The sequence below is a fragment of the Dermacentor albipictus genome, chromosome 4 (genome assembly GCF_038994185.2).
Source record: "Dermacentor albipictus isolate Rhodes 1998 colony chromosome 4, USDA_Dalb.pri_finalv2, whole genome shotgun sequence".
Lineage (NCBI taxonomy): Eukaryota > Metazoa > Arthropoda > Arachnida > Ixodida > Ixodidae > Dermacentor > Dermacentor albipictus.
Window position 1 is genome coordinate 29,370,390 of NC_091824.1, and position 16,444 is coordinate 29,386,833.

Sequence of the window (16,444 nt, forward strand, 5' to 3'; positions counted from 1 at the left end):
ATATTTTAATTTCTGACCTGGCTTGCACATATAGACGTAAAGATAAATTGCTAAATATATTAGCATGTTCCGAGCAAAGAGGATAGTGATAGATGCCAGTTCGCAAACTAACAGCAAAGAACGACATTGTTTCGCGGCACTAGTAACTGCCGAAACAATATTTATTACCCGAAACTTGGACCAGTTCACTAGGTATAACAAGTCTTCCCGAAAGTTCGTGCAGTACGTTAGAACAACAATTTATTTTGCGAAAATGCACCTATGCTTTTGTGGTCAAATTCAATATGCTCTTCATTGCGCATAGTAAGGAATAGTAGACGGGTTCTACTATTTCCGTTGCTAGAAGCACTCCTGTAATTTTGCCTTCTAGAAGATAAGCGCCTCGAAAGTGGTATCATTTCATTTGGAATTGTTACATTCACAAAATGCTATCCGTAGAGCACTACTTTGCATTTGAGAAACGAAAGAAAGGAAGTCGCAGGCGGCTAAATAAAGAGAGTTAGGAAAGTGTTAAGCGATTATAATTGCGGGCCAAGAAATTACGCGCAATCCATGCACCGTAAGCAGAGCTCTGCTTACGGTGCGTGGATTGCACGATAATACCTAGGTATTATCGTGGTGCACAATTCAGAGCCACACTTTCGGCTAACTTGCACGCACATGGCACACACGGTCTTTCAGGCGCTTCAGAACCTTCACGTAAACAGCTGCATGGAGAGTTTCACTTATGGGCCCGAACTTGTTGTGCACGACGCTGTGGCAGATAAACAAAAGAACACGATAAACATACCCGCGTTTTGCGTTGTTCTTCCGGGCTTTTGTTTCGCATGGGGCCACCTTTTTTCCCCATTCCTTGCTCTATAACCTCAGCTCAATATCCTCATCAGTGATGACTTTGGGACATCGGCATGTTTGCACACGCAAAAGACTAGGACGGGAGGAAGAACACAACGCAGGCGTTGACTACAACTGGTCTTTATTTGCGAAATTGCCCGAACTAGATACGTGAGCAAAAGTAATGAAAAAACAAATTTTGCAATATGTCACACATGAATACCTATTGCATCAAAGACAGATACTTGATTTCGTTTTTTGTGACGGCATTAGTGGGCATGCTGATGCAAATGTCGCCCAGCCACTGTATCTTGCCAGCCTCCATGATTTCACGTGTAAGCTGTTCTCGATGTTTGGCAATTATGACGCAGTTTTCAAATTCAGGGTTACAATGGCTGTCTATGCAGTGAATGCCAAGGTGACCTTGCATGGTGGTATAAACGTTGTAGAACTGCTCTTTCAATCGCTCATATAAACATCTACCTGTTTGGGCAACGTCTTTCTTTCCGCAAGTCAAGGCAGTCATGTAAGCCACACCCAGGGCGCATGGTCCAAACCGCTTCCTATGGTTAGTATTCCAAATATTTCGTCATCTGGCATGAGCGTTCAGACGCATACGGAGCACTGATAATTTTTCCGGGGCATAAAAAACATTAACATCTACTTTGCTGCCTATGTTCTTCAATCTGTGCGATATCTTGTGCAAGTAAGCGAGCACCGCAACTGGCTTATTGTTTCTGGCAGCGCAGTGAGCGGGTGCTTTGTCGCTCAGCTTGATTTTCTTTAATATCTGTTGTGCGACTGAAACGAATAAAAGCTCTGGGTACCCAGCATATCTGAGGCGGGAGGCCTGCGCTTGGAGACTGCGCGTTAAAGAGTGGAAGCGAGACTTGTTTAAGGCATTTCTGAAGCAAAGATTTACAATGCACTGTGTAACGAGTTCAGAATGGGCCGACAGATAAGACTAAAGTGGCTTGGGCCTCTGGGCTCGTACATCGAGCACAATGACCTCTAGAGATACTACGTCGCAAATCTTAACAATCATCTACCAGTAGTTAATGCGTCAAGACAAGGGGCGAAAAACACTCGTTGAATAGGCAAAGTGCTTCTGAAACAGCAAGCTAAATACCTTGACCTTCACCCGAAAAAGGTAACAAGAAGTTATCTACGAAACAGAAAACTGTTTCAACCAGGGTATTATCAAGGCGGCTAGCAATACGTCGGTCATGGTAAGCGAGAAAAATCTCGCTTAATATTGGTGCTATGCATAAATCAATGGAAAAACCACTGTTCTAAATGTAAATGTGTTCATGCCATGAGGCAAACGTGGACCTTAGGCATAGTCCAAGCAGCTCAAAGAAGCTGCTCACCGAAACAGCAGAAGCATTCTGGAACGCAAGTGAGCCGTAGTTGTCAATACAGTCCTCTACTCACTGCAGCAACGTATCATGCGGTAAAGAGTAGTACAGATCTTTGATGTCAATGGAGCAGGCGTTGAGGCCTTAGTAATTACTTGACATATACGCAATGATACCATAAGGGCCTTTTATCAAGCAAGGGTCATCAATTGTTAGCAGGTTAAGTTTCTCCTCTAAAAACAAAGCAACCGCTTTCTTCCAAGTCCCCTTATCGGAGATAATGACTCGTAGTGGCCAATCAACCTTGTGTGGTTTGACAGTGAAAAACAAATCCAAGCTAGGCATTTTGCTTTTGTCAATAGAACTGGCTAATTGAGTTAAACTCAGTGCTTGACAAAGGTTTTTCGCTTCCGTTCTTACCTTTAAAAGCGATATGTGTCACGACATTTGAACACGGAACTAATAGCCTCGTGGTCTTTTGAGCCAAACACGTCATTTGGTAAAACAAAACCTCCTTCCTTGTCATCAGTTAGCAACGAAAGGGAATGCTCTCTAAAGAACTGCACGACGCTGTTAACAGGCAGCTTTTTGCGAAGGGCATTAGAATGCGACAAAACATGTGCCCCTTCAGAGACACAACGTTCGGTCTAAGCCTCAGGGGCTCGCTTGGCTACTTGCCGAACGAGAGTGAGAAGTTACAGTGGTAACATTTGAGGTTCCACTGCAAACTTGGGACCCAAGCTTAACACCCGTTGCACATCTTCCGGAATACAAACATCACGTGCTGTGTGAACTGGGTTGCATGGTGTAGGGGGCTTCTTGGTGGTAATGGCCCGAAGCTAGGAACGTTCCGAGGACAAATAATCAGTGCTCTGTAGGCATGTGAATCCTCATGCCACACGATGAAATATTTGGAATACTAACCATAGGAAGCGGTTTGGACCACGCGCCCTGGGTGTGGTTTACATCGTTCCTTTGACTTTCAGCAAGAAACACGTTGGCCAAACAGGCAGATGTTGAAATGCTCGATTGAAAGAGCATTTTTACAATGTTTATACCGTCGTGCAAGGTCATCTTGGCATTCACTGCAGAGAGTGCTATTGTGACCTTGCATTTGAAAACTACGTCGTAATTTCCACGCAGAACAGCTTACACGTGCAATCATAGAGGCTGACAAGATACACCGCCTGGGCGGCCTTTGCATCAGCATACCCTCTATTGCCCTCACAAAAAACGAAATCAAGTATCTAGCTGAGATGCAATAGGGGTTCATGTGTGACATGATGCAAAAGTAGTTTTTTCATTACTTTTGCTCATGTATGGAGTTCTGAAAATTTCGCAAATAAAGATCAGTAGAGGTCAGCGCCTGTGTTGTGTTCATCCTTCAGTCCTCGTCTTTTGCTCTGTGCAAACATGCCGATATTGAATCACTAACTCGCCCAAGTTTCCACCTTATCGACTTTGGGACAGAATTTACCGCTGTGGTCTGAGGTTTTCCAATGAACGCAAAGTCCTTTTCCCTGTATGTTTTGCTTAGAATTAAGCATGTGCCTTCATCTTGACGCAGACCTTTTTCAATTCCAGTTTTTGATCAAAATCTGTGGACCGGATGCGTTGCCCAAATGAAATATCTCTAATATCATTCTAACAGTCATTCAACAGTGACTGATCACATGAGAAAACAAACAAACGATGTTTTCATTTTAGCACTAGATGGAGAGGCTTGATCTTGCATGGTTATTGCGGTCTTCACGACCTTCCCAAAAACGCTGGTACCGAAAACGTAGACTTGCATAGGGCTTTTGCACCTTTTGGTAAATTTCTGCATCACTTTAGCTCAATTTCACCAGCAATATGATATTGATCCTTTATTCTGTCTCTTTGATCTCCATTTCGAGAGAATAAATATAGATTTCACAAAATGTGCAAGCACAATATCTTTCCTTTGTCAAGCAATAGTCTGGCTTGTGCTAGATATCAGCTGGGTCTTTTCAAGTGGAGAGGGCGAGGGAGTGAAGCCGCTACACCCTCTCCCAGTTTTCTTGGTGACTGACTGCATGGTCTTTTGGGGCAGACTTTGTGAACTTATTAATAAAGATATTTTCCCTGGTGCAGGTATATTTCCACTCCCTTGAAATATCAATATTTGTTTTCTGATTTTGTTTGCCTTTGCATTCGTACGCTTCCGCAATGCCGAAATATTTTACAAGTGCATTTCTTGTAACAGAAGGTCCCTGCCATAGTCGCAAGCATTAAGAACACCGAAGTAGACCGACGAGTGCTCTGTAGTTGCGGCTGAGACACTTAACAAGTACCACACAGTACAGCTTTAAACGACAGTCTAAACCAATCTTTGCATACGCAATAAAACCAGAAATGTATGGACACAAGTGCGTACAAGAATGTGTTTAACACACTATGGAAAAGGTTTATCTATTGTTCAGAAAATGCAAACAACGAAATGCTGACGCCACTTTCTGCATTTTTGAAGATAGGAGAGGTTTCTATCACTTGCGTTCAGTTCCTAATCGGCCGGAACAAGATACCTGTGTTGTGGAACATCGGCGAGTATCCACAGATCACAGTTTGACCAGCCAAGACTCTACAACCGAAATTAGCAACGGCGAATTGAATCGAATAAACAACAGTTACCAACTAACAACCGGAATTGGTAGCAGTGTGATTGCCGAGAAAAACGTTACCTACTGCTTTACAGCTTTCTGATAGAATTCAAGCATATAATTCTAATAGAAAGTCTTCGTGACATGCATTGTGAAAGTTTACCCTGATTGCGTGGTCTGTTGTAGTTATGTGATATGCTGTGTATTCATGACTCGCATATCAACGAAAATTTTAACTGCGTGTGTTAAATTACTTCTACCGCTTTTATTCGTTAAAAGTGCGGGCGCTTCTACTATATGTTTTATCAATGTTTGCGCGTGTTCCTGGACTATATTCTGTGGCATTTTGGACCAGTGGACATTTTTATACGTTTCGAGATTTATATATTTGCCACAAAAACCGGAGAAGTTGATCCCACGTAAAGGCATCAACCTCTCCTAAAATATGTGATTATAAAAAAAAGAACTCCATTTCCTGAGTAACTTTCTGTCATTTGTTGCATTTCTGTCTTTAGCCTAACCATTGCAGGGACTAAGCGGTTATCATGTTACCGAGCTAAGCCAAATATAGTTCCGAGCTTAAGGATGGGTATTGGATTTCGGAGTGCTGAACAGTAGGTCATGAGTTCATTGCCTGAACACGGTGACAGAATTCAGGCTGGAACCGAATTGACAAATAAGTCTACGGTAGGTGCACATTAAAAAACAATCCGAAGCAAAACTAATACGGGTGCCGTCACTAGGGCATATATCACTGCTAACCCGTAGCTTTTGGCCCTAAATCCTACCAGTTAATAAATTAGTTTCTTATTTCTTGCTTCTGTACACTTTTGGTGTCTAAGCGTAAATCTACACAAACTAACCAAGATTTGTACCTTGCTCTATTAGGAAGTGACCAAGCTACCCTGCTTTTTAATGGCACCCGTATATTGTGTCGTTATATCCTCTGCCATTGACATATTCTCTACAAATCAGAACCTTGTCGAACTCATTACCGCAGTGATATTTGCAGATTAAGATGACCTATTGCTTACAAAGTATACGTTCGATTGAATGTGACGTTTGCATTCCAAGACGTTCAATTTACGTAGTTTTTTCACCTGTTTGCTTTTTAGGTATAACGCGAGAAGCTAAAGTTGCAGGCCCACGCCTACTTGTTTCCCACTTATCATAGAAAATAGATATCGCAATTTCTCCACTGCACTCACAAATGTAACTTCAACATCTTCGGCAACAAGTCAAAACCCAGTGACATATACTTGTTTGGTGATTTCAATTTTCTGCAAATAGACTTAGCTAATTGGCCTTTACCTAGTCATACTGCAAGCGAATTCATCAACGTAACTCTAGATTTCTACCTCTTTCAAGTGATTAGCCAGAATAACCGCGGTTCTAACATTCTAGATTTCGTTCTAATGACTCTTCCCGAAACCATAGGGCAAGTTATGTATCGACGGATTTAGCGATCATAAGCTGTTGCAGTTTAATATTCTGGTTTCTTGTTTGTTTGGAGGTAGATCAACTAAAAAGAATTAAGAATATAGTAAGGCAAAATATGGTGAAATTAACGCAGAACTCACCTCATTTTTCAATTAAGTATTTTTCGCACTATGAAACCAATGATTTAACGTAGAAAAGTGGTTACTTTTAAAGTACAAACTATCTCCACTGCTAGAGAAGAGGTTCTTGTAATTACAATAACTAATGATAAAACTAATCCATCGTTCAACAAGGCCTTACAACGATTACGGAATAAAAAGAAGCGCCTGGGCAGAACAGCTTAATCTGCTTCCCCTCTGCCTCGGTTGCATTAGTATAAACAGTGCCTGAAAACATACTGCTCGGCTATTACCACTGCGAAAAGCAAATATTTTACTCGCGAACTTGCGTCGCTATTGCAAACTAATCAAAGGAAGTTTTGGCGAGTTATATCTCCCGAAAATAAATAAGACCCCATATCACTATACCATACTGAGACTTGCCACTATCTGACACTGAATGTCCAACTGCGTTTAACAACTTTTTTGCATCAGTGTTTACAAAGGAAGATAATTCCAGTATGCCAGTTTTTCGTGATTGCGACTACCCTTTCATGGAGCCCATAAGGATTAGTCCCGAGGGTATTGCCTCTCTAATCAACAACAGTATGTTATGCTCATCTGCCGGAGTGGACAACATCAATTCAAAAATTCTAAAAAAACACCATTTCAGTTTCCGGCCAGATTTCGCGTCATATATTTGAGCAATCATTGTCATCCGGAGAGCTGCCTTCAGAGTGGAAGATAGCAAAGGTCATTCCTGTCTTCAAAATGAGTAACAAGAACTCGTCTGATATCTATCGTCCCATTTTGGAAACATGCGTATGCTGTAAATTGCTTGAACATATTATCGCTTCTGACATCTATGACCATCTGGAATGAATTAACTTTTTCTTTGTAAATCAGCATGGCTTTAGGAAAGGCTACTCGTGTAATTCCCAGTTATATGAATTTACTGCTGGCCTGCATTTTAGCGGAGAGGAAAAGCAACAAACAGATTTTATTTATTTTAGATTTCTCAAAAGCATTTAACAGAGTTGCTCATGGCCGGCTTTTAACTAAATTATTTACCTTTTGTATTGATTCTTTCACAATATATTGGCATCGTAACTTTCTCTCATTTCGTCAATTCACAGTTGTCAACGGGTTTTCCTCTCTACCATTTGTCGTAACCTCTGGTGTACCACAGGGAAGCGTGCTTGGACCCTTAATTTTTCTGCTTTATATTAAGGACCTCCCCAATAACATTTCATAACGTTTACGTCTTTTCGCAGACGACTGTGTTATTTACCATAAGATCACCTCAGATACTGACCACCTGACCCTTCAAAATGATCTTGAGACTATTGTTGATTAACGTAAAAACTGGCACATGATTCTAAGCCCTACTATATGTAGCTATATGACTTTGAGCCGCAAGCATGATATTTATAATTGCCACTACTCTATCAATAACACCTTCCTATCCAAAGCTACGTCGTACAAATACCTCGGAATCCAATTCATACCAAATCTTTCACGGTCTTGTCACATTTCATTCATCTGCAGTAAAGCATTGAAAACATTCGGTTTCTTACGCCGAAACCTGCGAAACTCGCGTAGCTCCGTTCGAGAACTAGCATATCTAACCTTTATTAGTCCACAGTTGGAATTCGCCTCATCTATTTGGTCTCCCCATCAAAAATACTTCATTGAAATGCTTGAGTGCATTTAAAACAGAGCTGCCCGGTTGATTTCTAACAATTATAGTCCCTTCGCCACTGTCTCCCAGTTAAAGAACCTTAATGATCTGCACATACTCGAAAATCGTCGTTCTATTTCACATGGGTCTTTATTTCATAAATGTGTTCACGCCCGCACTTCATTTTTGCCTCTGGGGTCGTCTCCGCGATCTTCACGGCGCCTACATAATCATGTCTGCCTTAACCACATATATGGAAAAACTCAATAATTCAATTCATCTGCATTACCTAAAGCAATTAAGCTCTGGAATGATCTTCCTGACACCGTAATCTCTTTTTCTCACTCGGGAGAGTTCAAAAACCTCTGCCAGCATTATTCGCTTTAGTATTGGCCTAATTGTGGCTTCCTGCTCTAATACTTCTTTAGTTGCTTTAAATGCTGTTTTATTTTTGTACTGCTGTTTCACTTATACTTTTTATCCGTTCTTGCCATTTTCTTTCTTTTTTCATCTCCGTGTTAATATGGTATTCCTACGCCCTTTTTGAATCAACTTTTTGTTTCTTTTCTGTATTTGCCTTGTACCGCCTCTCTTGTACCGGTACTCTGGTTTATTATTTTGTACTGTATTTCTCTTGATATGCTCCCTCATGCAATGCTCTTCAGGGCGTGTGAGGAATAAATAAATAAAATAATAAAAATAAAGCGTGGGTGACAGAGACCTGGACTTTTTTGCTACTGCAGCTCGCGGTGTGGCCATCCTGGAAAGTGCCGAGCTGACAACCATGGTGAGCGTCATCGTGGCCTTGATGGTGTTCACGGCGCTCTTTTGCCTCGTCCTTAGGCTCTTCAGCAAGTGAGTATGGTTTTACTGCTGTGCCACATTTTTTGACTGTGGCACGTTGCACTAATTACGGTGTGGCTTTTTTTTTTACTAATCTGGGTTAGAGATTTGTGTTTGGCAACTATACTCAGCTCACGATCTGTTTGTTTTTTCATGAACATATTGTGAAAGAAGCTTCATTTGTCTACTGAGAGCTCAAACAAAATGTATTCTAAACTTACACCTTTCTTGGTGCCCAAATATATTGATGCAGACACTGACTTACCTTCTGAATAGCACAATTATATGACTTGCTTACGTCTACACGTGCTAGCCACGTAGCTAAGAAATCGCACTGCTCCCCTCAAGGTCGTAGGTTCGATCCCGGTTGTCGCGGCCGAATTTCAATGCACGCGAAGTGCGAAAACCTTCGTGCACTTAGGTTGAAATGCCTTTTAAAGACCCCAGTTGCTCAGAATTATTCCGGCCTCCCCCACTACGGCACACGTCACGAGAGATCCGGGTTTTGGCACGGTACACAAACTACGTCGTCATTAGTCAGCAAGCCATGTTTTGAGTGCGGTGTTGCCGTGTAAAGAAAGCTAATTTCGGGCTTATATTTGATTTCTCAACTGAATACTACTAGGTCAGAGCCTAAGAATACATTTTATTGTCGATGCTGTTTTACTAAAAGAATATTTGCATATATGCGCCACTTAATTAGGTTTGCTCATTTCCGGGACATCATGTGATTTCGCGTAATATAAACGCCTGTTTTCTCCGTACCGATAGATATGAAGTCATGGGTTTTAGGACGTAACGTGAACTTCTTGGAAAATGTTATGGGTAATCTTGGCATCACTGATTAGCGAAAATTAGCTTGAAACAACGAGCTTTCGCTTTCAAGTTAGCCTAGCACTTACATTAGCAGGGCGAAGTTAATAAGCCGTAACCCGGTTCCAGCTGGCTCGGCACCCTTTCCGAAGTGAACCTCATCGGTGGGGTAACGATGGCGCGTCCTGCCGTCTGCTCTAGGGATAGGCGACGCGTACAATATAACGACGCTAACGTTCCTGCTGAGCTGCGGTGTGTTTACTCAGGCCTGAGCAGTGAACGCCAAGCGATAGCTATGCGATATTTCACTGGGAGCTGACTGATTTCCATTGTTTCCTGTGGGTCTCATACCGTGTCGCGTCAAGGTCCGACGCCTGTAAGGCCCCTGCAAGCGTACTTAGACGCCTGGGAACTGCTAGGGTGCTGTTTCTTCTGCCCAGTAGGCAATGGCTTTCATACATCTCGCACCGGCACGCAGTTACTGCTTCGTTCGAGGAGTTCAAGCCCAGTGCTGTACATTGCTATCGCTGTCTCTGCTTCGCTCTTCGTGCGAAGCTGCCAGTAATGTATTCTTTGTATGAAGGGTGAAGTTGAGCATGCGTCTCTCGGAATTAACTTTCCGTTTACAGACAGCTCTCGACCTTTATGACTTTCATAGTCGTCGTCCGTTCACGACACTGGTCACAACGGCCCATTTCCAACTTATTTCGCACTAGCCCGCTTTACCATCCTTCTACAGTACTTGAAGCTCATCTTAGGGCCGGCAGGCTGAGAGAAAGGAATACATCAAGACCACGGTGTTCTAGCTTCAACAGTTTATTTCCTGGAAGTCCACGCACTCATGTACCAAGTGTTGATTCGCCTACCACTCTAGCCAGAAACCTCACACTGCACTTTTAAAGTTATATTTCTACGTATAACAGAACAAGAGAAGGCTGTGCTCGCAGACGTTTCGCCACCAACTCATAGGCTTTTTTTTCCCTATTATTTCACTGAAACCTTTACCTAGCCTCTCTCCTTCTGTCTCCCTAAGCATGCAGCTCTTGAGCCAAGGTGCGCAGCCGCATTCTTGACAGTAAACAGAGATGACCTGCTTGCGAATCCTTGCGTAAGCATTATGGAGACACCCGACTCCAGCTGGACGCTCGTTACATTGTCCACATTGAGGCTACGTAGGTTCACCGTGACTTGAAGAGCTGCTTGAGTATTTTTTCAAGACGACTCAAGTTAGGCTGGCAGGACGCCGGTCTTTATGCCATTATATCTTCATATTGCACGGGCGGTGTTCCCGTGGGTGCTGCTTGGACGTAAACTACAGTGGGGCCACCTGGTGTGTACACCTTAGCCCTACCACTGCTGCAGCGCTGTACTTCTTGCCTTGCAAATATATCCTCTGTGCATAGATTCTCCCCGTAACATCTCTGGTGGAAGTGCGGGGTCAGCTCGGTAAAACACCGGGAAGCGGATCTGCGCAGCGGATGGCACGCTGCTATCTGTAATAGCGGTCAACTCGCAACTACGTTTTTATCAATAAATTCAGTTAGGTGGGTGAAGCCTCACGCTGACATGCCATGTCAAGCTTTGGTTATTCAAGAAAGCGAAAAATATTCATATAATAGGAGATATTTTAACAGTTTTTCCGTTCCAAAATAACCATCTCATTATGACGGACGTCGCACTGTCGAGGACTGCGGAATAATACTGGCCACCTGGGTTCTTTTAACGTGTGCTGCTAATGCACCGTACACGAACGTTAGTGGAGTGCCAACCCATCGCAGCAGTGTGGTGGGGATCGAACCCGCCACCTCGAGCTACACAGCGCAAGCCAATAGCCACTTAGTCACAATGGCGGGCGCGATACCTGGAGCTTCATTAGAAAGCGCACGCAGAAGTATATTACTGTATTGCTATCTTGCTGCGACAGCCATGAAGAAATATTAAAGTGCGTTTTGATATGCTTGGCTTTATTTCAGAGCATCCATCAAAAAAGGCAGTTTAAGCGAGTTCGGTTGTTTTTTTCTATTGCGGCTGCATCATTTCTTTACCGAGAGGATTATTTTTTATTTTATTATGCATATTTTTGGGTGTTTATGGTGTTCGTGCGCCAGAACCAGCGAATTGCCTCAAGTTTGGAAAGTTGGATTTTTTTTTTTGCTTTGCTGCCCATTGAATTGCCTGAGGGATGCAGTGGGAGATTAATCAAGCATCCATTTTTCAGATCCGCCGTGGCCACGTCAAACGGCAACGCCCCGGGTGCTGTGCTCCCAACGATTTCGGAATATTTATCGCTATTGTGCCGCGGAGTATAATATGCGATAACGGAACATTAGAAATAAACTGCTGTTACAAGTTATTCGTGAGAATTTATTGCTTACTACTATAAAAATACTCACTTTTGTCTATACGAAATGTGGGATTACCGTGAGTTCACACTTATATTTGTTTAGGAGCAATGTCAGTTATTCTATCTAAGGGTATAATCGTTTGTCGCAGTATACTATAATGTCCCACACATCGCCATTCGCATTTAAATGAGCATTTAAAATCCCCTTATTATTGCCCTGTTATTTTAATTTTCTCAGTTTTTTTTCGATATTGTTCGTTGGCGCAATGTTCCTAAGTTTTTCTTTGCATTCTATCGCTTCCTTATCCAAACTTCACCGAAAGTTCCCTTGCAGGCCTTGGACCATGGTATCATAATCTGGAGAATACTTGTCTATCTGATTTCGGGCATATTTTTATATGAGCATCCACATAAATTGAAACGTGAAAGGAACATAACTAATAAATACTGTCAGCCGCATTACGTAGAAGTGCCACGTGTAGTCGCTTTCTGACAGGTCGATAAAGAGATTGAGCAAACCGAAATGTACGTCTTGAAGACTGGACGAACGGAGGTAAACCAGGAAATGGAACAACGCATCGGTGTAGTTTTGGAATTGCTCGCGTGTGAATTTATGGTGATGGTGCCGTGGACGCTAATATATTCAGAAGGTGACGGTGTGTGCCTTCGCCTGCCTGCGCGTTATTCCCGCAGAGCCCGTTTCGGCACGTCCGGGCGTGATCGCATGGGCGACGCTGCCTCGCCGCCCCCGGGACCCGCCGTGCTCAGCTCCGTGGACGGGTCCCTCGCTCAGGCGCCGGGCACCAAGGGAGCAGGACCCGGGTCGCGACGCACTTCCCGCAACTCGGTGGACTACGCGGCCTCGCGTCGGGCCAGTTGCGGCATGCTCGCGCCGCCCGCGGACTCGCAGAGTAAGCGCTTCTGGTTCCAACTAGTGCATTCTAGACCTGTTGTGCGATGTTATGGCATGTTGTGTCGTGATATATGATACGCTGTTTGGATACGTCAAAGAAGAAGTTCACAGATTGAAAAAGGCAGAGAGGTCGGCCGGAATGTGATGTTATGTGGCCTCCTTCTCTGCGCAACGAAAATGGATGTGCAGAAGAAAGAAAGTTACAATGGAGGTCAAAATCTTGTTTTAAATAGGTGAAGTTTAACGTATAGTATATGGTAGCGTCGTTGTCACGCCGGACAGAGGTTTAACCGCTAACAGTTGAGCAAACTAATCAGACTACTCATTAGTTGCTTACTTTCCCAATTAGATATCTAGTTGGCTAACCAAGTACCGTTTCGTGGATTTATTTTTTGCTTTTTGTACAAATGTCTTTTGTTTCAGGTTCACAAATAATAGCCAAAACGTTGTCTTAGCTTTCCTGGACGGGGAAACTATATTTGTCGTTACTTATAGGGTTATTGTTGTAATACTGAAAATTGAAGTGAAGTTTTACGAGCCAGAACCACGATCCGATTTGGAGGCATTCTATAGTGCGGGGATCCGGATTCACTTTGACTTCATAGAGTTCTTCAACTTGCACTAAATGCGCGGTAAATGGGCGCTGTTGCATTTAAAGCCATAGAAATGCAGCCGCCGAGGCCGGGATTTGATCCCGTGACCACGTGCTTACCAATGCTACAACCACCAAGCCACAATGGCGGGTAAGATAACCAGGTAGCTGTATGCAAGCTCAGCTGCGGTGTGTTGTCCGCTCGCTGAAAGCACTCGCTCACATATTTGAATTCGGAACACTCCCGCTCCCACCATAGCAAGCGGAGCTGTACAACCACGCATAGAAGTACTAGGGGCATTTCTCACGTCAGAAGAGCTTTTATCCTCGGCAGCGCGGAGCGACCAAGGTTTTGAATGCGCAGAGAATCCCTACCACGTGTTCTGCCCGTATAACCGATCATATCACGTGCTTTCATGCATTGCTTGCTGAACTACAGATTCTTTGTTGCATAAAGCGTAACATCACTATGAAAAGGTCGCCATTTCGCCCGAAAGGCGAAGCATCGATTGCGTTAGCAAATTGGTGGACGGCTTCACGAAATAAGGATAGTCGTTCAATCGGCTGTATAAGCTCGTAAACATATGCATGCTAAATAAATAACAAGCATGGTGTCACATCGCACCAGCAAACATGAAACCATCTCACTAGATGAGCGCGAAGAATCGTTTTCAAAACGCTGGAGTGTGCAAGCACGGCAGCAGCAGCGAGCGAATTGGCCTTTGTGCAACGCCTCGCATCACCGTTAACTAAACCGAAAAAAACAGCGCGCGGCAGACTCTGTCGCCGTCAGAGACACTTTCAAGATACAGTGGCCCGGGCGGGCATGCGCGGCCGCCGGAGTAGAACAGTAGAACATGCCTAACCTAACGCGCGACGGAAGACGGCACGCTTCCTTCCTGCTTGCCTCCCCCACGCCACGGCGAAGGCAAAAACTAAACTAGAGTGTCCACGTAGTTTCTATAGGAATAAAATGACTTCTCACATATTTGACTGAGCGACAGCTTGCCTTGTGAGGCCCATAATGGCTTTCCTTGGATTGGTGACCAGAGAAAATCGCCAAACGCCGAGTGTTACGGTCATTACAGTTGTCTGAACCAGATTCCCCGTAACATTAAACGAGCACTGGCATGATATTTTCGACACTTTATTTGTTGCGGTATTTGAAAAAAAATGGCTGTGGCTTAGGTAAGGTTAAGCCTAGGATGCGAAGCATACTAGCCTTTATTTTAGTTGTTGAACCACTGTTTAGCCTGGTGAACTGCTGTTGCTTGGCTATATTTGGTTCGGCTAGACGAAGAAACAACTCATGCATTACTTCTTCGCCTTCAAGAGTGGAACGCGACAGCGTTCCCGTCGACCCGCCAAGGGGTGTAAGACAATGGGCTACAGGGCAGCGACTACGCGCCCCGCATTGGACGCGGTGAGCGTCGAGCAAAGCAGCGTTCGGCGCGGCAACGAAATGTGCGCCTGAGCAAGAGACGCACGCCTTAGAAACAGCGCGTTTCTAAGGCAACACCGCATTCACTAGAGGCGCTTTTGTACCGCTTTGAAGCGTCGTACTCGTGGCTCAGTGGTAGCGTCTCCGTCCCACACTCCGGAGACCCTGGTTCGATTCCCACCCAGCCCGTCTTGCAAGAGTTGAGCCAAAGCCACTTCTCCTCTGTCGTGACGTCACGGTGTCACGTGATTTCATGGTCACCGCCGCGCCTGAGGAGCTGGGTTGAGCTCTCGTAATATGCTTCGCATAAAAAATGCAGGTCCTGCGTTGTACGTGAATCAACGTAAGCGAAGGTTTCATTGCCGTTTGTGATGAACGCTGTTCTTCTTCAGCGACCATTTGTAAGCATAGATCACTTGACAAGTTCGGACACTTGAACATGCAAATCCCACGCATAACGTCGAAGAAATGACAACGATGTAATGATGGCGATATAGTACCAACGGTGATGTGACGACTATGGTCGTGCTGCCATTTGATGACTACACTGGTAAAACGGTGATTGAACTAGCCTGACCTGTTACCTATGTCGACGATGGAATGACGAAGGCAGCACGGCGGCACGGCAAGGACTTCGACAGCATAGCGACCAGTGAACGAGAATGATGTCATGACGACAACTGTATGACGACCTTTTGTATGTCGATGCAATGTATTAAGATGATGCAATGACACAGAGGGAATGACGATGGCACTGGAGCCACGGCGACATGGCAACAATGTATTAATGATTTTTGAATAATGACGGTGGTATTACAACGATGGTGTGACGATGAAGGCATGATGAAAAGGAAATGGCGATGACTGTTTGGCGAGTATAGCTTGACGGCGACAACAGTTTGGCAAAAATAGAGTGGTGATGATGGAACAAAGACGAAGACATCGCGGCGACGATATGATCATGAATATATGACGACGACTCTATGCGGACGACGCAATGACGACAACGGAATGGCGATGGTGACGTGACGACACTGCAACGTCAAGGATAAAATGACAATTCGAGACCATGACGATATGACGAAAAGACCATGATGGTATGACGACGAATGAATGATGACCACAAAATGATAATGATTGGATGGCGTAGAAGGGTCGATGACGATATAATGACGAAGGTGGTGTAACAAAGATTGCATGATGACCATAAGATGAAGATTCTGAAGTGACGACGACAGTATTAGGGCGACGAGATGAGCGAGACCAGATGGTCGAGCTAGAATGACGAGTGTAGAACGGGCACGATGGCATTCCGAGTGATTATGACCATGACATCGTGCCGATGACTGGATGAAAACGACGGCATGAAAATGGACGAATGATCACGACAGTGAGATGATATTGGAATAAGGATGGAACAAAGATGGCGAATTAAGGATGATAGCGCGTACATAATGTGCCGCTCC

At 44.1% G+C, this 16,444-nt stretch overlaps 1 protein-coding gene across 1 annotated transcript in view; it reads left to right on the plus strand.

Moving 5' to 3' along the window:
• LOC135900165 (uncharacterized) overlaps positions 1-16,444 on the plus strand; it is a 291,116-nt gene that overhangs the window by 234,869 nt on the left and 39,803 nt on the right. The window contains exons 5-6 of the mRNA XM_065429614.2: positions 8,776-8,887; positions 12,726-12,943. Coding sequence (XP_065285686.2) covers positions 8,776-8,887; positions 12,726-12,943 — 330 coding nt within the window. The remainder of the gene's footprint in view (positions 1-8,775; positions 8,888-12,725; positions 12,944-16,444) is intronic.